The sequence below is a fragment of the Leptodactylus fuscus genome, chromosome 8, assembly GCF_031893055.1.
Source record: "Leptodactylus fuscus isolate aLepFus1 chromosome 8, aLepFus1.hap2, whole genome shotgun sequence".
Classification (NCBI taxonomy): Eukaryota; Metazoa; Chordata; class Amphibia; order Anura; family Leptodactylidae; genus Leptodactylus; species Leptodactylus fuscus.
In genome coordinates, this window is record NC_134272.1 from 20,720,564 (window position 1) to 20,742,714 (window position 22,151).

The 22,151-nt window shown below is 40.2% G+C and overlaps 1 protein-coding gene across 2 annotated transcripts; it reads left to right on the forward strand.

Moving 5' to 3' along the window:
* Nucleotides 1–475: 475 nt before the first annotated feature.
* On the forward strand, nt 476–20,869 carry LOC142217543 (up-regulator of cell proliferation-like). Of its 2 annotated transcripts, XM_075285827.1 has the most exons (3): nt 476–523; nt 10,532–10,831; nt 15,861–20,869. In XM_075285827.1, exons 2-3 carry the CDS (start codon nt 10,549–10,551, stop codon nt 20,573–20,575), a joined length of 4,998 nt encoding a protein of 1,665 aa, XP_075141928.1. In that variant the 5' UTR covers nt 476–523; nt 10,532–10,548; the 3' UTR covers nt 20,576–20,869. The 2 variants fall into 2 exon arrangements, with proteins under 2 accessions (XP_075141928.1, XP_075141929.1); XM_075285828.1 differs by lacking the exon at nt 476–523 and having other exon boundaries at nt 10,450–10,831.
* The last annotated feature ends 1,282 nt before the right edge of the window (nt 20,870–22,151 follow it).

The window sequence follows — 22,151 nt, forward strand, 5'->3', positions numbered from 1 at the left end:
CGGAGCAGCAGGACTGTGCTAGGAGGCACCAGAGCGCCTTGGACAGGGGAGTATGATTTTTTTTTTTCTAACTTCCCGGCCTAAAATAAAAAATAAATAAATTATCCTGAACAACTTCTTTAACCCTTACCAGCCTGGACTTGTGTATGGTCCCTTCCAATTACAAAACATTTCTATTATGCATCACACTTCAACAGCAGGGCATATGTGTTTACATTACCTTACATTTGTATTATACTAACCCCCCACTATGTAGCTAATACTGTATGTAATGCTGTTTGGCTTTTACACAATCAGGATTGAAAGGGTTACTCACCACGTAGGGTGATGAATTCCAATAAAAACATCTGATATGGAAAGTGGAAGCAGAATGAACCTCTCCCTTTTCTTGGAAATCAGCTGTGTTCCAGATACCCCTCTGCTTCCAGCCCTTATATATACAGCGGCGTCAGCAAGGGACAGAAATCCTGTGTGCTGGAATCCTCTGCAGAGACGTTTTAGGTGCGCGCACCGTGGACCTGAGGTGAGTCCCTGCTATATCACTACTTTATATGTTATTACTATTTTCTGCATGTTATTGGCACAGTTTTTGCAGCACAGACACGATGTCCTGATATTAGCTAAAAACCAATAGGAAATTCTAAACTGTTCTAAAACTCTTGCAGGTTTCTGACTTTTGTATTTTTTTGCGCCTTGTCCTTATTTTTCATAATGCCCCACGTTGTTATTTTAGGTGTTTTCCCAATAGAGAACAAGTTAGCACTGAACTGTATTCTTTGGTCTAGGAAAGAAAAATGCTTAAAAAAAGTCCCAAAAAATTCTTGTAAAGAAAGAAAACATAAATTTTGTAGTTTTACGAGCCCAGAAAAACTTCCATAAAAATGCCTGTTATTGAAATGCTTTTTACATAGTGCTTTCAGTATTTCACTGTAAAATCATATAGAAGAAACCTATCCAATGTATGTTGTATATTTCTGGAAGGAATATGATCATGATTCCTAACTGGCGTAGATTTCCATTCTAGTGCTGGGATGTGTGGCTGATTCTTCATAAATCACTCATGTCCTGCCAGTCAGAGCGTTTATTAAGACTGGCGTACGATATATCAGTCTTAATGAGTCTGCTCGAATATCTCTAAGTGTCATAAAAAAACAGGCATTTATCAATAGGGTGCTACCTTCCAAGAGGTGGCACTAGAGTGAGTTTTCTTTTTCCATCAAAGAGAACTTATTTGCATATTCCTTATTCAGAATTCCTAGGAGAGCCTGCATTGTCTGGCAAACTCTACACAACATAAGGAGGTCTGCAAAGGCAGGGTCTCCCTAAAGAGGCACAGTATCTCTTCTGACACACGTCAATGACATAGACAAACCAGCATGGTGAATTGCACTGATGAGAGGCAATTACCCTGAAATACTTGTCTTTTCCTTTTGTAAGAGATGCTTTGGTTTGACTTTATTCATACACAATGAATTTAATAACGCCACTCTTCATAGTCCCTGAGCCGGTGGAGGGTGTGTCTTATATATAACAAAACGCATGTCTCCTCATTGTTAGAGTTAAGTCCTCCATCTTTGTATTTTGGCAGCCATCTTATACTCTTTCACATATAAACTGATTTTTCTGCTTAAGTCAAGGAGGCCCTTTGTTAGACTTTAAGGAATGTGATAATGAACGTTAATGCAGAGGTTGCTAATCCTTATCTCTCAAGGGCCTCATTTTGAGAAGATGCAGCTGACTTTGTATATCTCTTACCTCCTTTACATGATGTATGGACACATAACCGACAAAAGTATTAATTTTATGGTATCTGGGCACTTTGTCATATTTTATGGTTTATGAAGGTCAATTAGAGTTTGTATAGATAGAATCTATGTAGCTAATTGTTAATTAAGTTGGAACATGTCATCTTATCTCTTTTGCCATGATATACACATATAGACAGTCTGGGATGTTAGCTCACACATAAGTATTTCAAATCCTTCTTTGTTTCATGGGAAAGTCCATCCCAGTGTGGAAAATTATAATGAGCCTCAGCCAATAGCCATGTGCCAGGCTTGTCTTATATCTCTATAACCAATTATGTTGTACCTGATTAGAATAGCCAAGCCAGCTCTTTGTCTGTAATGTATTTAAACTACCTTTTTCTTATAATAAAGGAGAACTCTTTTGATACACTACCATCTTGTGTTTAATCAGTTCTCCAGGCTTAAAGAAAATGGCTGCAGGCCATCTAGGCCTGTTAATTAATTATCTAATTTGGAACTCTGCAACATACTCTTATGAGGACACTTTAATGTCCCTAACAAATCTGGCGTCCCTGGGTGGGCTTGAGAGATAAGGAGAAGGTTTGCTGATCCCCGGACAACCAGTGATTACAGAAGTTCCTGGGACCGCAGATCTAAAAAGTCAGCAGCTGCAGGTAAGAGCTTTTATCTTACCAATTTGATCTGTGTTTCTAAGGACTTTGTTTTCCTGTCCGAGTGTGAGGTAAACACATATGTTCCTTATATAAACATCTCAAGCTTTTTGCAAGAACCTAAGAGCAGTATGTTGTATGGGTGTTGCTAGATAGGAACTTGGGCTGAAATTGTTAGCAGACTTGTTGTGGTTGTGCATTCATTGTATTCATTTGTGTTCTGTGGAAAGTAAGTAGTCACGTGACAAAGGGAAGTAGTCACATGACAAAGGGACATAGTGATCCCTAAAAAAAAAAAAAACCCCTCCATCTGACCTTAGTCACTTTTGATTTAGATACAGTAGTGTCTTGGAAAAAAAGGGCAGGAAAAAGGCAGAGGGACCTTAAAAGTCACTTTTGATAGATACAGTATATATAGTGTGTAGTATCTTGGAAAAAAGGACAGAAGGGAAGGAGGGAAGCCTCTAACTGATCTTTAAAGTCTCCATTGAATAAGATACAGTATATGTTATACTGAGGAAGTCTTATAGGAATTTGGGGCAGGATAAGACAGTGGGAAGGAGGTGAGAAAAGAATTCACGCAGAACAGAATGGGAGGAGTGCAAAGTCAGCCAGTATGGAAGTCAGCTCAAGAGATAGTTAGAGAAAGAGCAGGGAAGAGAGCAGTTGGAAGAGGATGCAATAAACTATTGAAGAAAGCAAAATGTAGTGCAAATGGAGTGTTAAACAGCAGCCATTGTGAAGGATTTGCCTCTCAGTACAGAGGCTGGGTTCAGGATCACAAGCTAGGTGAGATATTGGATAATTGGAGGCAGGTAAGCAGGGAAATAGAAAGGGAGGGGTATAGAAATAAGGAACATGAGGGAGTCATGTATTATGCCCCCCCCCCCCCCCTGAGAAAAACCCATCTCCCTATGGGCAAAACTCTGCACCATCTGCTCCAGGTAATCCTGATGGATGGACATGTGCTAGATGTGGTCAGAAAAGAGCCTGTAAACCAAAATGGCGGCATAGTGAAGCCCCTGCCTTATTACAAGCTGCCAAGGGCCTTGAGTTAGATCACAGGTCTGAGAAGGAGAAAAAGGTATTGCTTGCCTTCAATAATAAAAACTCTGGCCAGAGAATTCACAACAGACAAGGAGGCAAACAAAAACACAATTACAAGTGTCATCACTGTGGGAAGCCAGGCCATTTTAGGAAGGACTGTAGGTCTTTAAAAGCTGGAAACCCCCCAGCTCAGGGCACTGACCAATGTGCCAACACCCCTCAATGAGGAGTTGGCAACCCTGTACCAGTCCTCCCTGCAAAAACATCAGAAGAAGGTGTGCCAATAATAAATAAAAGGGGAGGTATTGGGGGAAGAAATCCCCTTCTTAGTGGATACAGGGGCTGCCATTTCTGTTGTTAAAGGATGCCACATACCTTATGAGCTGAAGACTGAACAGTGCCACTCAATGTGAAACTTAGAGGGCAAAATGTGAGGTGTTAACGGTGCTTGGTGCGAATATAAAATTTGATCCTAGTGGAGAGGTACAAGTGGAAACATCAGCTATTACCACTGATGAATTTTGTATGCTGGCTGTCTCATTGTCTGAGTCATTTCCTGTTTCTGTACTAACTAAGGAGGAATCCACCCAGCTTTCCCAAGTACCAGATAAATTCAAAATGAGTGTCAGGCCCCTCCCCCACCTCCTATTGTCCTCTGTATATCCACAGTAGAGGTATATAGTATATACAGGTTTGGTAGAATATAAGTGAGATTGCAACAATGTAACACCATTGGTATAATGTATGGAGAATTATGAATATATGGTTTAATAATTTGTAACTGTATAGGGTAAGCTGTTTTTCGCAATGTCAGTGATTGATCTTTAAAAGACTTGTGTAAGATTATTGTGATGTGTTACAGTGGTAAAATTGTGATTGGAATCTTGTAAAGGAAAGTGTTAAAAAAAAAAAAAAAAAAAAAAAAAAAAGTCTGGCAGTCAGCCCTCAAGGTAAATCTCAGATATAGTGTAAGAGGTTCTAAACATCTGTGGTGATTATAAAGTGGGGTTTGCTATGAAAATATTCAAAAAGTTGCATGGTGTTCAAAGGAACATGGTTGGGCATACAAAAGGTTAATCTCAGTCAAATGTACTGACTATGTGTATACAGGGATATATCCAAGTATATGATGGTTATGTTACATTGTTTGTCTGTTATTGACATTTAAACTGTTGCATCTGGAAGAAAGGGAAAAAAAAAAATGATAGTGAAAAGTTTTGAATCCTTATAGCATGGGTATGGGAGATCACGCAGGGGGAACTGGCCACTCCCCTTTCGTCGCCTCCGCAATCCACAAGTTGGGGTTTTATCCCAAGTTGAAATTTTTGTGCAAGAGTTCAGGGAACAAAGAATATTCTGATTTTGTTTATGTGTCTATGTTCAATGGTTGTGTGTTCAACTTGTGTTGTAACTTTATCTTGTGTTCTGTTATGTTGATTATGCTAATCACACCTTTCTTTGTCTCAGCAGTATATATATATCCACACCTATACTGTGTAAACATTCACTATCCGCCATTAAGGATTGGGTATCATTGTTCTACAATGGAATGCAGGAGGAGGGGTGTCGCCCTAGTGTTTCGACGCCATCTTTGATTTCAACACTGGACCCTCTCAGACGTACACAGTATACTCTGCTCTGTTACATTCTGTGTTCTCTTATAATGAACCATGCTCCTATAAATCAGGATTGTTCCCCATTGTAGGATAACGGTTATGACAATTTAAAAAGTTGTCTTAAGTTTTGAAATTTTAAAGCAACATGTGTGTGTGTGTGTATGCTGATTGATAAAAAGATGTAGCACAGACGATGTTTTGGTTTTAGAAAGTAAAAAGAGAGGAAAATTATTTTGTTTTATACTAGGTGAATCAGAAGCCACCTCTATATCTGCTGTGTGATGTCCTTTGTGTGTAATTGTGTTATGTGATCTGGAGACTGCTGTGATCCTTTGTTCAGTGTTTCTGCCTTCTCTGCTAATGAGATTATATGAATGTGTCTCTGTTCCTTTAAGAAGTGTGCCCTGGAGCTTGCTGAATCCTGTAGTCCTACACACACACAGAAGTGTGGGGTGAGGGAGCGCAGCTATGTGTGGGCTGCGTAGCACCAGAAGACACTGCTAACAAGTGTCTTCTGTGCATTGAAAGCAAAGATGGGAATGGCTGGACAACTCAGACTGTGGTGTGTCTTATTTATGTCTTCTAATATAAGCTTTGCATTCTGCTCTGCACTACAAGTCGCTCCTAATCTATTATCAATAGTTTCAAGGGGGGGGGGGGGGTAAGGAGAATAGAGACAACTTAAAATTAAACAATTTTTGCTGATTTGGTCATGAAAATGATATGAATCTATTGATAATTTTGAGTTCTTTTATTTTAGATGATTCTCGATTTGGGGATGATGGTGGATTCTGCACCAGATATGTCATGGTCACTGAATATGAGGTAAACCAAGGGTGAACCAAGCACAAAGTAGAACCATTATAGAACTGTATGGGTCTCAGCTCATGAAGCTGAACTAGAAGCCATCACTGAGACAGGGTACAAGGCCTGAGGGTAGGTGTTTGATATAGTGGGACTATGGTCCAATCTGGAGAGCGAGAGCTTTCTGTAGGGTTAATGTGAAGCTTAAAAGGATTTCCAGGCTGTTCAGATAGTGATGGACCCTGCTGCTGCCCCCACACAGGTGGGTATAGTCAGAAGTGAAGGCACACACCAAGGCTGATATGAAAGAAAGTAGAGGTAACATGTGGGCAGACACTGCCACTAGCCCAGCTGCATAGGCCTAGGGGATATGCTTTACTGATAATTGGTCATTATACTAGGCCCAAACCCGTTTTAGCTCTCTTTTCAGGTTTTACAATACTGAGGCACCAAAATGGTCCAGGAGGAAAGAAGCTTTGGAAATAGCAAGGATCAAAAGAGGATGAATAACTCCTGGTGTCTGGTGGTAAGAGAGTATGTACTGAGAGCATCGTCCCCACTGATGGCATAAGCAGATTATTATTATTATTAAGTGCACTGTTTAGTAGTAGCCGTGTGTGACCTGGTGAGCAGAGGATGGGCAGCGGCAGGATTTAGCATCACTATAGTAAGATACAGTCCTATGAAAAAGTTTGGGCACCCCTATTAATCTTAATCATTTTTAGTTCTAAATATTTTGGTATTTGCAGCAGCCATTTCAGTTTGATATATCTAATAACTGATGGACACAGTAATATTTCAGGATTGAAATGAGGTTTATTGTACTAACAGAAAATGTGCAATATGCATTAAACCAAAATTTGACCGGTGCAAAAGTATGGGCACCTCAACAGAAAAGTGACATTAATATTTAGTAGATCCTCCTTTTGCAAAGATAACAGCCTCTAGTCGCTTCCTGTAGCTTTTAATCAGTTCCTGGATAAAGGTATTTTGGACAAACAATTCAAGTTCAGTTAAGTTAGATGGTCGCCGAGCATGGACAGCCCGCTTCAAATCATCCCACAGATGTTCAATGATATTCAGGTCTGGGGACTGGGATGGCCATTCCAGAACATTGTAATTGTTCCTCTGCATGAATGCCTGAGGATTTGGAGCAGTGTTTTGGATCATTGTCTTGCTGAAATATCCATCCCCGGCGTAACTTCAACTTCGTCACTGATTCTTGAACATTATTCTCAAGAATCTGCTGATACTGAGTGGAATCCATGCGACTCTCAACTTTAACAAGATTCCCGATGCCGGCATTGGCCACACAGCCCCAAAGCATGATGGAACCTCCACCAAATTTTACAGTGGGTAGCAAGTGTTTTTCTTGGAATGCTGTTTCTTTTTGGCCGCCATGCATAACGCCTTTTTTTATAACCAAACAACTCAATTTTTGTTTCCAAAATGAAGCTGCCTTGTCCAAATGTGCTTTTTCATACCTCAGGCAACTCTATTTGTGGCGTACGTGCAGAAACGGCTTCTTTCTCATCACTCTCCCATACAGCTTCTATTTGTGCAAAGTGCGCTGTATTGTTGACCGATGCACAGTGACACCATCTGCAGCAAGATGATGCTGCAGCTCTTTGGAGGTGGTCTGTGGATTGTCCTTGACTGTTCTCACCATTCTTCTTCTCTGCCTTTCTGATATTTTTCTTGGCCTGCCACTTCTGGGCTTAACAAGAACTGTCCCTGTGGTCTTCCATTTCCTTACTATGTTCCTCACAGTGGAAACTGACAGGTTAAATCTCTGAGACAACGTTTTGTATCCTTCCCCTGAACAACTATGTTGAACAATCTTTGTTTTCAGATCATTTGAGAGCGGGCTGTCCATGTTCGGCGACCATCAAACTTAACTGAACTTGAATTGTTTTGTAGAAAGAAATGGTCCAAAATACCTTCATCCAGGATCCAGGAACTGATTAAAAGCTACAGGAAGCGACTAGAGGCTGTTATCTTTGCAAAAGGAGGATGTACTAAATATTAATGTCACTTTTCTGTTGAGGTGCCCATATTTTTGCACCGGTCAAATTTTGGTTTAATGCATATTGCACATTTTCTGTTAGTACAATAAACCTCATTTCAATCCTGAAATATTACTGTGTCCATCAGTTATTAGATATATCAAACTGAAATGGCTGTTGCAAATACCAAAATATTTAGAACTAAAAATGATTAAGATTAATAGGGGTGCCCAAACTTTTTCATAGGACTGTATGTGTGAGCCTGCATGACGTGTTAAACACAATATAGTAAGAAGTGAAAAGTTTCTGTGAGCCATGCCCGGAGCCCTTGTACCTGTTCCAGAGATTGCAGGTTAACTATATGATATAATTATAACTTTAGTAACTACTAAAGGTAAGACGGTATAAGTACGTGCTTGTGTGTATAGTGATTTCTTTTCAGGATGGCCTGGGGCATATCTGGTGAAGAAAGCCATCACAAACGGGGCTGCAGATAGACGGCTACTAAAGAAGTAGTGTGTCACTTGTATTTGTATTTTCTGTAAGGTACCCTCCTGATAGAAGAATTGGTTTTAGCCCATAGCAAACTTACTTTGGGTCAGCCCCTAGGTTAGAGTTGTATTATGGCGTACTGACTGACTATGTGATGTCTTGGCAAAAACATTTGACTAATGTATAGTTTTGAGTTTTCTTCTCCCTCTCAGATTTTAAGTTAGTGGACGGGACCTATTCGTTTGAGACAAGAGATTGATGGTGATAAAGAGACACATGAGAAAAACCTTGGACCCAAGAGTTGATGGTCCTTCCAAGTGCTGCTGATAACCAGTGTTTCTATGAAGCTTGAAGGAAAACCTAACTGTATCCATGCTTCACATTGCAAGGAAGAATCTACACAAAAAGCGATGAAGATTCTCCTGATGTTACTGTTACAGATGGTCCTGGCAATAAGCCTGCATAGAACATTTGACAATGAGTGGGACAATAAGTTTCTTAAACATCATACGATCTTGAAGGAAGATTTGAATGTGTCAGATTGTAGGATATGTACTCATAGCCCCATATTAGCCTCAGTCATGTTATATATAACTGTTTTCATGACATAACAGGAAATGTTTGAAGTATGTAGTTAAGAAGATACCACCTTATATTTTAGGAATGATACATAGTATAAGCAAGTCGCAGTACTAATCTTATGTTTCTTTTGTTTGTTTAAACTAGTACAACACTTATGCAACCGGATGAAAATACAAAACTTGAGAGGCCAGACCCCTAAGAAGGATTTTTTGAGATAAAGGTTGAAATGCAGAAAAACACATGTAGGGAATCTGGGAAATCCGGCAGTGGACATTAGGTCACTGAAGTACTTACATGTTAATTTCTGTATTCAACCATCTCAAAATGGGGGAAATGTTAGAGTTAAGTCCTCCATCTTTGTATTTTGGCAGCCATCTTATACTCTTTCACATATAAACTGATTTTTCTGCTTAAGTCAAGGAGGCCCTTTGTTAGACTTTAAGGAATGTGATAATGAACGTTAATGCAGAGGTTGCTAATCCTTATCTCTCAAGGGCCTCATTTTGAGAAGATGCAGCTGACTTTGTATATCTCTTACCTCCTTTACATGATGTATGGACACATAACTGACAAAAGTATTAATTTTATGGTATCTGGGCACTTTGTCATATTTTATGGTTTATGAAGGTCAATTAGAGTTTGTATAGATAGAATCTATGTAGCTAATTGTTAATTAAGTTGGAACATGTCATCTTATCTCTTTTGCCATGATATACACATATAGACAGTCTGGGATGTTAGCTCACACATAAGTATTTCAAATCCTTCTTTTTTTCATGGGAAAGTCCATCCCAGTGTGGAAAATTATAATGAGCCTCAGCCAATAGCCATGTGCCAGGCTTGTCTTATATCTCTATAACCAATTATGTTGTACCTGATTAGAGTAGCCAAGCCGGCTCTTTGTCTGTAATGTATTTAAACTACCTTTTTCTTATAATAAAGGAGAACTCTTTTGATACACTACCATCATGTGTTTAATCAGTTCTCCAGGCTTAAAGAAAATGGCTGCAGGCCATCTAGGCCTGTTAATTAATTATCTAATTTGGAACTCTGCAACATACTCTTATGAGGACACTTTAATGTCCCTAACATCATAAATGTGGTGCACCCTCTGCTTTCTCACATCATGTACGCCAGACCTTTGCTGTAATTTTCCTTGTGTTCTTCTGTGAGTCTTCCTCTTGTCTATCCTGTTTCCTTTCTATGGAGGATTTCTCTTGTCCTTCTCTTGGTGTCTTCCACCTTTACAACCTTTCCCTTGTAATCTACCCGGGTGTTTTCCTCCTCTGCAGTCATCTTCTTGTCCTTCTTCGGTGGCCTTCACTTGTCTGTCTTTGGTGTTATCCTCCTTAGCATGTTTTCCTCGACCACCCTGAGTGTCCTCCTGTCATTCCTTCTGTGCTAACTAATTAAATTTTTTCTGCATCAGGCTCAGAAGTTTTCCCTCAGGGTTATAGTTGGTACAGGTATAGATATTGTAAATGTGGCCATATTTGACATGAATCCTGTCATACCCAATATAACAGCCTAAATTTTCCACATTGATATTCAGTTGTTTTCCCCAGGTTGATATTCAGTTGTCATGGAAGCATCAAAGACCATTACACGACTGAAATGGAAATTAGCCGAGGTGTTTGAGGAGAACGTGGATGGTTTCATGGATGAAGTGGACTCTCTCCAGCTAATAAAACCTGAGAAATACATATATCTTTGCGGAGATATCAGCACAGTAGAGAAAACCCTTAATCTGATAGAACTGATTCTTCAAAATGGAGAGGAAGCCTGTAAGACGTTCCTTGATCATCTAGAGAACATGATTCCCAGATTTCCAGGATTGTCTAAGGTGTCTCAACACTTCAAGGACTGTGAGTACTCCTCTTCTAAAGAGCAATGCAAATTGACATGTTATACTTAAATTTAAGATATTACTAAAGACAGGTTACTGAGACTTTATTCCATAATCCCATGCTGAATTTTTATCTGTTGATGTCCTCAGATTCACATAAATGTTAAACTAGTTAATGAAGATAGAACCACAAAAAAAAAAACATGAGTAACACGGCCAAATAATAAAACTGTTACAAAGTTTCTCTTATATACTGGTATACAGTATATAAAAATGAGTTTCTGTCTGTCTATCTGTCTCTCTGTTATTTATGCGCAACCAAACGATTGGACCGATCTTCACCAAATTTGGCACACAGATACATCAGGTGTCCGTGAAGCTTTTAGACTGGGCCTCAACTCTCATGGACGTATTGTTCTTGAGATACAGTATTCCCAAAACAATGACCTGCATTAGCCAATACAAACCTGCAAGTCTTTCAACCATATTCCAACTTCCATACACACGGTCACTCCACATGCACACAGCATTACTCCAGGTGTATCCAACACTGATATCCAACACTGATATCCAAACTGAGATACATACATCAGAGGATTAGATACACAGCTCAACACACACAATCACACACCAGAGGATAAGTTGCACAGTTCAGCACGGTATCACACATCAGAGAATTAGATACACAGCTCATCACACAGTATCACACATCAGAGGATTAGGTACACAGCTCAGCAGACACCATCCCACATCACAGCTTCACTCCAGGTTTCCATAAAAACCCAGCCATTTTTTCTTCACTGCTGTAGGTCAGCTTTAAAGGGGCAGGGTGCTGTTGATGACACTGTTACACATGTTCACATTCACACAGCTTTACTCCAGATTTCCATAACAACCAATGACAGGTTTTTCACTGATATCCAAACTGAGATACATATGATCACATACCGCTTATGGACACACATACAAACGACATACAAAATAAACCAGTGCAAAACTGGGCAATTCTAAAGGGGCCTCTATACAAACAAAAAATGAAATATATCTGTGCGAAGCCGGGTCCTCTTGCTAGTCTCTTATATATATTAAAATGAGTTTCTGTCTGTCTGTTCTTTATGGGCAACAAAATGACTGGATTAATCCTCACAAAATTAGGCACCCAGGTACAGTGTTGGCCAAAAGTATTGGCACCCCTGCAATTCGGTCAGATAATACTCGTGTTCTTCCAGAAAATGATTGCAAGCACAAACTCTTTGGTATTAATATCTTCATTTATTTTGCTTGCAATGAAAAAACACAAAAGAGAATGAAAAAAAAATCAAATCATTGATCATTTTAAACAAAACTCCAAAAATGGGCCGGACAAAAGTATTGGCCCCCTCAGCCTAATACTTGGTAGCACAAGCTTTAGACAAAATAACTGCGAACAACCGCTTCTGGTAACCATCAATGAGTTTCTTACAAGGCTCTGCTGGAATTTTAGGCCATTCTTCTTTGGCAAACTGCTCCAGGTCCCTGAGATGTGAAGGGGGCCTTCTCCAAACTGCCATCAAGAGATCTCTCCTCCACAGGTGTTCTATGAGATTCAGGTCTGGACTCATTGCTGACCACTTTAGAAGTCTCCAGTGCTTTCTCTCAAACCATTTTCTAGTGCTTTTTGAAGTGTGTTTTGGGTCTTTGTCCTGCTGGAAGACCCATGACCTCTGAGGGAGACCCAGCTTTCTCACACTGGGCCCTACATTACACTGCAAAATTTGTTGGTAGTCTTCAGACTTCATAATGCCATGCACACGGTCAAGCAGTCCAGTGCCAGAGGCAGCAAAGCAACCCCAAAACATCAGGGAACCTCCACCATGTTTGACTGTAAGGACCGTGTTCTTTTCTTTGAAGGCCTCTTTTTTTTTCCTGTTAACTCTATGTTGATGCCTTTTCCCAAAAAGCTCTACTTTTGTCTCATCTGACCAGAGAACATTCTTCCAAAATGTTTTTGGCTTTCTCAGGTAAGTTTTGGCAAACTCCAGCCTGGCTTTTTTTTTTTTATCTCTCTGGGTAAGAAGTGGGGTCTTCCTGAGTATCCTACCATACAGTCCCTTTTCATTCAGATGCCGACGGATAGTACGGGGTGACACTGTTGTACTCTCGGACTGCAGGGCAGCTTGAACTTGTTTGGATGTTAGTCGAGGTTCTTTATCCAATCTTGCGTTGAAATCTCTTGTCAATTTTTCTTTTCCGTCCACATCTAGGGAGGTTAGTCACAGTGCCATGGGCTTTAAACTTCTTGATGACACTGCACACAGTAGACACAGGAACATTCAGGTCTTTGGAGATGGACTTGTAGCCTTGAGATTGCTCATGCTTCCTCACAATTTTGCTTCTGAAGTCCTCAGACAGTTCTTTGGCCTTCTTTCTTTTCTCCATGTTCAATGTGGTACACACAAGGACACAGGACAGAGGTTGAGTCAACTTTAATCCATTTCAACTGGCACAAGTGTGATTTAGTTATTGCCACCACCTGTTAGGTGCCTCAGGTAAGTAACAGGTGCTGTTAATTACACAAATTAGAGAAGCATCATATGATTTTTCAAACAGTGCCAATACTTTTGTCCACCCCCTTTTTTATGTTTGCTGTGGAATTATATCCAATTTGGCTTTTTGACAATTCTTTTTGTGATTTTTCATTGAAGACAAATTAAATGAAGATAATACCAAAGAATTTGTGATTGAGTATTATCTGACAGAATTGCAGGGGTGCCAATACTTTTGACCAACAGTGTACATCAGGTGTCCGGGAAGGTTTTAGACCAGGTCTCAGTTCTCTGGGACGTACCATCCCTGAGATACAGTATTCCCCATAAAATTACTTATTAGCCAATACAAGCCTGCAAGTCTTTTACTTGTGTTCCAACTGCCTTACACATGGTCACATGTCCCTTATCAGCCAATAGAAGCTCGCAGGCGCTTAGTTTCCACATGCACACAGCTTTACTCCAGATTTCCATAACAACCCAATCATTTTTCTTCATTGCTGTAGGTCAGCTTTAAAGGGGGCAGGCGCTGTGGATGACAATGTTTCATAAGGTCACATACACACAGTTTTACTCCCAGTTTCCATAACAACCCAGCCATATTTCTTCACTGCTGTAGGTCAGCTTTAAAGGGACAGGGTGCTGTGGATGACACTTATGCAAGGTCACATACACACAGCCTTACTCCAGGTTTCCATAACAACTGCTCGCATGTTTTTCACTGATATCCAAACGGAGATACACATGATCACATGGTGCTTATGGACCAACGGAAACTCGCAGGTTCTTCAGTCTTGATATATATAGCTTTAGACCAGGTTTCCACAACAACCAAGCTATTTATGAGCTGCATTAGTCAATAGCAGGTCCTTAAATATTCAGTAGTATGATGTGTATCAGAAATAATAACTTCACATTTAATTTACCAGGTTTCCTTCAAGAGGACCTTTCATCAGATTGGGCACAGGCAGTTCTATATACTGCTGGAAAAGCTTTCCCGATCTGTGCCCCGGGTAAAGTGCTATCGGTCCCTGTACTATAGCGCTTTACAGTCAGAAGGGCGTTTCTGACAGTTAGCCAGGGACACCCTTCTCCACAGCAGTGCCTATCGCGCTGTACAATGTGAGCGGGGAGGAACGCCCCCTCCCTCTACTCACAGTGCTCATCCATAGACGAGTATTATCTGGAGGGGAGGGGGCGTTCCTCCCCGCTCACACTGTACAGCGCGATAGGCGCTGCTGTGGAGAAGGGCGTCCCTGGCTAACTGTCAGAAACGCCCTTCTGACTGTAAAGCGCTACGGTACCGGGACCTATAGCGCTTTACCCGGGGCACAGATCGGGAAAACCGACAGTGTGCTGAAATCAGTGCACTGTCGGCTTTCCAGCAGTGTATAAAACTGCCTGTGCCCAATCTGATGAAAGGTCATCTTTAACAACACAGCCATAAATAGACTTTACCTATACTGGACTGCCATACTTGATGTCAGCATTCTTATAAATTGAAACATATTTATACTACACACAAACCATATACAAAATAGAGCAGTGCCAATTCTTATGAGGCCACTACACAAACAAAAATTAAATATACCTGTGTGAAGCCGGGTCCTTCTGCTAAATTATAAATATAAAAACACTCAAGTTATAAAAGATTATGTTGGGGGGGAAGGAGGAAAGGCAACGGCGACTGACTCTGTGGGGGTTCACCCCAGGGCCATCATAAATATTTGATATTTGCTGTACTTTTAAAGGGATCCTATCATTTAGAAGTAATTTTTTTGTCCCTAACACGTCGGAATAGCCTTAAGAAAGGCTATTCATCTCCTACCTTTAGATGTGTTCTCCGGGCCGCCGTTCGGTAGAAATACCGGTTTTTAGCGGTATGCAAATGAGTTCTCTTGCAGTACTGGGGGCAGTCCTCAGCGCTCAAACAGCACTGGGGAGTCCCTAATGCTGCCAGAGAACTCTCTCCAGCGCCACTTCCATCAGGAACATCCTCTTCTTGCGTCTTCTTCCGGCGTAGGCGGTGAAACTTGTAGGCCTTGGGCCTGCGCAGAGGCGACTGCGCATGCCCACAGGTCACAAGAAAATGGCCGCTTAATTACTGTGTAATCGTCTATATTATTATAAAATGTCACCTGGATGGTTGGGGAGAAGTTGGGAGGCTTAGGACGGGCTAAAACTTGGGATTTTTGGCTATGACTGTATATATCAATTTAATCAGCTCTTTCTGCTCCATGAGGTGCTGCCTGCAGATTATACTGTATTTTCAATGTAACACTTTCCCTTTAATATAACCACTAGTTCGAAAGATTGCTGAATCCATCATTAAATCAGATAGAGTCAAGCTGTTTAGTGAAATTATAGCTAATAGTGATTTACATTAGTAGGGTCAAAAAAGTGTTATGATACTAGTTATGTGAAAATGTTAATTTTTAACAATCTGCATATTGAATATTTAATTCATCCAATGTATTCAAGTTGTAGTTTATTGATCTGCTGTGAATGTGATTTATTTTGTAGGCAAAACAAAGACTTTCAAAGACTACTTGGTTGAACTGGGAATGGAGAAATACGTAAATTCAAAGCTGACTCTGAGGAATGTCTTGAGCATTGGTCTGGAGACCTTAACCCATTTTAATCCTAAAACCATAGTAGATCTCCCTCAACATGTCCTACTGAATATTATAGCGTTGGACAGAAATGCAAGAAAAATGGAACTTGACAATAATGTGTCTCATCCAGAATCAAGTGTAGACGATGATCCATTTGATTTTTTTGACATTAAATCAACAGGAAATCGGAGATCAAAATCCATCCACCCCTTAGATGTTCTGTGCGCTGTCCTGAGTTGTTCAAATAAATGTCTTCAGCAAGAGCTGGTATCAAAAATGTCCATGTGCCAGTTTGCTGTTCCTCTCCTGCTTCCCAGTGGTGATGGTTCAGGCTGCACCTTCATGCTTTGGGCAATGAGAGACATTGTGAAGAAATGGAGACCTCAGTCACTAGCAGACAGTAAAGGATTCAGAGAAGACAACGTGGTGAATATTGAAATGCCGATCTTCTCTTTCGTCAGGCTGGGGCCAAATAAATTATCTAAATCTAAAGTACTAAATCAGGTTCTGAACCCTGCACAACAACATCATGACTTCTTCATACATGACAACATGGAAGGAGGAAACATTGAGAGGAAGATATCTGATGGGCTGGTGGAGATGTCCTGGTACTTTCCTTGTGGGAAATCAGATGTTTTCTTCGAGCCTATTGCTGTGGCCAACCTACGTGGAGACCTGGAGTCCAACTGGGAACAGGTCACATTTCTCACCAAAATCTCATCGGCCACCTTTATATTTGTTGAGAGTATGTGGGAGAGACAATTCAGGTTATTATCATCCTGCGGTCCATCTGACACCACATTTTATTTCATTGTCACTCCAGGTAAAAACAAGACTGTTAACCCAGAGACTAGAAAACACATACAGAATCTAATTCCAATCCTAAAGATTGAGAAAACAAATGTCATACTAAAGTCAACTACCATTAATGATGCCGAGTTCATGAACAAGATACAAACAATCATAGATGATCATCTAAAAGCTAAGCCTAAACTGGTAACACTGAAGGATATCACTAAACAAGCTTCTAATCTTAACTTCAATATAGATGAAGCTTCTCCTGAGTTGCAGACAACAAAGGACTATGTCTTGAAGATCACCTCAATGATAAAAGATGTAGAAAAGTTTAAGAATCAGAGCTTGACATTACAAGGAGATCTATGGAGACAATTGTCTAAATTAGAAAAGGAATTATGCCGAATGACAAAACAAGGTGGAGAAAATCAAGAAATGTATGTGTCAAAGTTACAAGATGATCGTAATTCACTTCTAAAAAAACAAAACGAGCACGATATTCCTGAAGCTATGGTGTTATTTATTAATGCAATTACTCATTTATCTAAAGAGGAAAAACAACATTTTCTGAAGTGGATGAAATTTGATCTTGATTCCATTGCTAGAAAAAATTTATCTGAATTACAGACTGAATATAAAGAAAAGTGTAAGAAAACTGATGCATCAGCCAACCCTCAAGAACTTAAGCAGCTTGACAAGAAAATTTCTGAGAGTTCATTAGGAATTGAGCATTTTCTCCGTGAATTAGGACAGTTCTATGAATCTGAATATTCCACAGTAAAAAATCAATCTGATAAACAGTTCAGTCACCTCCCAGGCACTGCTGCCGATCTCCTGCTGGATGGATTCCCATTGGAGCTGATTGATGGAGATGCCTCCAACATTCCCTTACAATGGATAACTGATGTCCTGACTGAGCTGGATAAGAAGACTGGAGGACAATGTAGGATGAGAGTGATAACTGTGCTGGGAGTGCAGAGTACAGGGAAGTCCACCCTTCTGAACACCATGTTTGGTCTACAGTTTCCTGTAGCCAGTGGACGATGCACACGAGGAGCCTTCATGACCCTTATTAGAGTAAAGGAGAACCTTCAGAAGGAGCTTAGTTGTGAATTTATTCTTGTGATTGATACTGAAGGGTTAAAAGCTCCTGAATTGTCTTCACTTGATGACAGTTATGAACATGACAATGAGTTGGCCACATTAGTGGTTGGGTTGAGTGACATCACCATAGTCAACATGGCCATGGAGAATACCACAGAGATGAAAGATATTTTACAGATTGTAGTCCACGCATTTCTAAGGATGAAAGAGATTGGGAAGAAACCAAACTGTCAGTTTGTCCATCAGAATGTGAGTGATGTGTCCGCCCATGACAAGAATATGAGAGACAGAAAGAAACTTCTAGAACAATTAGATGAAATGACAGAGGTGGCTGCAAGAATGGAAAAGAAAAGTGGCATTCTAAAATTCAGTGATATCATGGACTATGACCTGGACAAACACAACTGGTACATTCCAGGACTGTGGCAGGGGGTCCCACCAATGGCTCCTGTAAATTCAGGATACAGCGAACATGTTTCTGAGCTTAAGAAATATCTATTACAATTCCTAATAAACCAGAAACATCAAGGCAGAGCTTCAACAATACCTGAATTTTGTGAATGGGTGAGGAGTTTGTGGACGGCTGTCAAACATGAGAAATTCATCTTCAGCTTCAGAAACAGTCTGGTGGCGGAAGCTTATAATAAGTTATCAATGCAGTTCTCCCTGTGGGAATGGAATTTTACCAAAGAGGTCCATGAATGGGTAGTGAGGAAAGAAACTGTCATTAGAAATCAGAAAACTCACAATTTTGATGAAAACAGAGATGAGACAAAAACAGATCTTGATCTTCTTCTGATTAAAGAAGAGAATAAAATGATTGACCTTATAAAGAAATATTTTGAAAGTGAATCAGAAAACATTAATCTGATAGAAAGATATCGTGAGGATTTTATAAAGAGCGTTACAAGTCTAAGAAAAGAGCTCAGGAGAAATGCTATTGACAAGTATGAAAAAACACTTTCTATACAAAAAGGAAACCTAAAGATTCAGGAGATTAAGAAAAAATATCAGACGGTAATTGAAGAGAAAATTGATGGACTTTTGAAATCCTGCAGAGAGAAGAACAATGAGCTAAGTGATGGAGAGGTAGAATATGCATTTAATGCCATGTGGAAGAAGACCCTGTCAGATTTACAGATTGAGAAATTGAACAGACGTAATGTGAGCCAAGCAATTCTCCAACAGCTTAGACAAGACATGAGCAACAAAGGACCTGATATAAATGAAACATTATTGGCTGTGAAAAAGTTAATAGAGCCCTGTACCAGTTTTATTGTTAAGGTAAGCCATGTTGACAGAGTTTGGTATAAAAAAATGTGGGATACAGTACGGGGAAAAAGTGATAAACCTTATGAAGTGCTCGGAGACTTTGCTGCCTCACTGATAGAGATGTGTGACAGATACATCACCGAGAAGGAGAAAACCACTGAGGACTACGATGACACTTACTGCCAGGAAATTCTACAGATGATCAATACAAAAGTTGAGGCTGATCAATTTAAGTCTCTTCACTTCACTGCACAATTTGAGTTGGACATCAAGATCTTCATTTTTGGAATAACGTCTAAAAGGTTTCAGCAGATACATGACAGGTTTATTGAAGCAAATGACCCCAGAACCTGCATGGACAACCTGAAGCCAGATTATCTGAGTGTCTTTCTTGATGTTTTTAAAGCAAAAGATGAATCTCTAAGCCGAGGTAAGCAGTTCTGTGAGAAGTGCCTGACCCCAGCAATAACTGATTATGTGTATGGCCATCTGGGGAAAGTGATGGTCGATGACATTTTACATGGTTCAGACAACCAGATGTTCAAAAGTAGAAGCTTCTTCCAGTACAATCTCCTGAAGAACTTATTGGAAGAAATGTCTTTTGAGAAATATGTTAAATACATTAATCATTATGAAACTTTTTCAAAGGACTGGATCCTGGATAAATTATCAGAAATCTATCAGAAGCCGGGAGCCCTAGAGCCATTACAGGCAGATCTCATCCGCTCCATCATCAAAGACGTGAGGGACATTCTTAAAGAAGACACAACTCTGAAGAGTAAAGACATTCCCAAGTTCTTAGAAAGTGTTCTGGAGAAGCTAAAAATTAAGCTAGTTATTTCTCAATCAGCAATGCAAATTATTATGTTCAATAACAAGGTGAATGTTCCTCAATTCTCTTTTGATATCCAACTTTTCCTTGATCAAACAGAACAGCAAGTTCACTCAGATCTAAAGTCTATGAGTTTTAAATCTTTACTTTCCAAAATCAAATTGAAGCCTCAGGATGAGTTGTTCAGACAAGTGATTGGATGTGAACATCAATGTCCGTTCTGTAAAGTCCCCTGTGAGGCCGGAGGTAAGGGCCATACGGGACACTTTGCATCAATCCACAGACCTCAAGGTTTAGGAAAATACAGATGGCTTTGGAATTCTATGCTAGTCACAGACATTTGTTCAACATCTGTCGTGTCTGAAGCGAAGTTTAGGAATTCAGATACATGTGGTAATTGCCATCCATACAAAGATTATCGCGCCATCTATCCAGAATGGGCCATCCAACCCGACGGCAGCATTGAGTCCTCAAATTACTGGAAATACATTTTTGTCCAATATAATGGAAAATTTGCTCAAGAATATGAAGCTAAACCAGCTGTACTGCCTAATGGCTGGAAGGAAATTACTAAGGAAGACGCCCTCAGCAGCTTAAAGAAAACATTCAATGGGGAATAATATCAGTAGGAGGAACAGAAGAGGTGTGAGAAGTCCAGATTTCTACAACTATGTATAAGTACCAGTAGTTTCCCAGGTATGATGAGTTGAAACCAGTTACATTTCTGCCAGGACTCATTCTAGAAGTCTGTGAGTCTTGGTAACCACACCCACATGTACATACTGTATATTCTCATACAAGGAGAGCTGCCAATCATCAGTAAAGAGGTGGAGTCATAAAGATTCACAGGCTTATTCTAAGAATCCTGGCAGCCGTCATATGGCTTTTTAAATAAATGAAAGTAGAGAAGGCCCCAGTAGCATAACTTAAAGGGGTTGTTCAGTATAAACAATATTTTTTAACTAAGCCCCCCTTGCCCTCCCAATTTTCTAATATATATCTATTAAACATATTGTATATTTAGACAGTAATATACGCAGGTCATGTGACAAACATATATTACATTTTTAACTTTTCCGCTGACGTAACGGGTCATCGGTATAATCCATATACTGACCCTTTACGTCAGGAAAAGGCCTTATCCCCGCTAGCTGTTTTATACTCACCTTTTCCTGTAGACCCGGGCAGATGCATCATCCCCACCTCTCCTCTTCTGTGTGCAGCCCCCCCACGCACACGCAATAGTGCTGGGAAGCCACACACTATATTTACCTTCCGGAAGTGACATCACACTTGACATCCACGAAGAACTCCCCCCCCCCCAGCCATAGGGAAGGCTGGAGAGATGCCGGCTAGCATGAACTTGCGTGTGAACTCTGCTTGCACATTAGCTGGCATTCTATCACAGCCCAGACTGCTTGCATTCAGCGAGCAGAGGAGAAGACATTCATTATAAGCCGAGTCTGCTGGCTCAATTCCTGTTTATGGGGGAGGAACAGAGAAACAGGGAAGGGGGAGTGTTTGAGAAAGGAAGGGTGAGTGAGAGGTGTGGTGAGTGAGAAATAGGTGTCTAAAAATTGTTACAGGTGGGAAGAGCCTGGAGAGGATGCTGAGACTAAGAGAGGTGAGTATAAGTATTTTTTTATTTTTAAGTCACTTCCCTTGGGCAAGCATCTATTGGAAAGGGGTTCTGGCGACATGGCTTTCCCCGACCATTGGAGGGACTTTGCCTCTCTCTCAATCATCCCTAATCATCTTATAGTACCCAAGCAGTAATCTAGAGACTGAAAGGGAAAATCTTATATTGTTCAATGGGTCTCAAATAAAGTATGTTGTGTTCAAGACACCATATAGTCCATACATCCTATAGATCTTCCATTATTCTGTACCCCCTGCACTCATTGATGATATGATCTTTTCACCTGGACTTCTGACATTCTTGACTTGCCAAAAGCGCATTGATATGTAACCCATAGATCAGATCTTCTGAGGTTCCTTAATAAATGTCCTAGATCTGGTTCTAGTTGAGGTATTGTCTGAACAGTGATACAGTGTCAGGTTGTGTTGCAGTATCATTGATTCCACCATGTTTATGTAATAACCATCCGTTTATCACGTCTTCTGTGCACTTGCTCCTTACCTTTAGCATTAGACAGCTTTTTATTTTGACTCAGACTACCAGGAAAATGCTTTAGA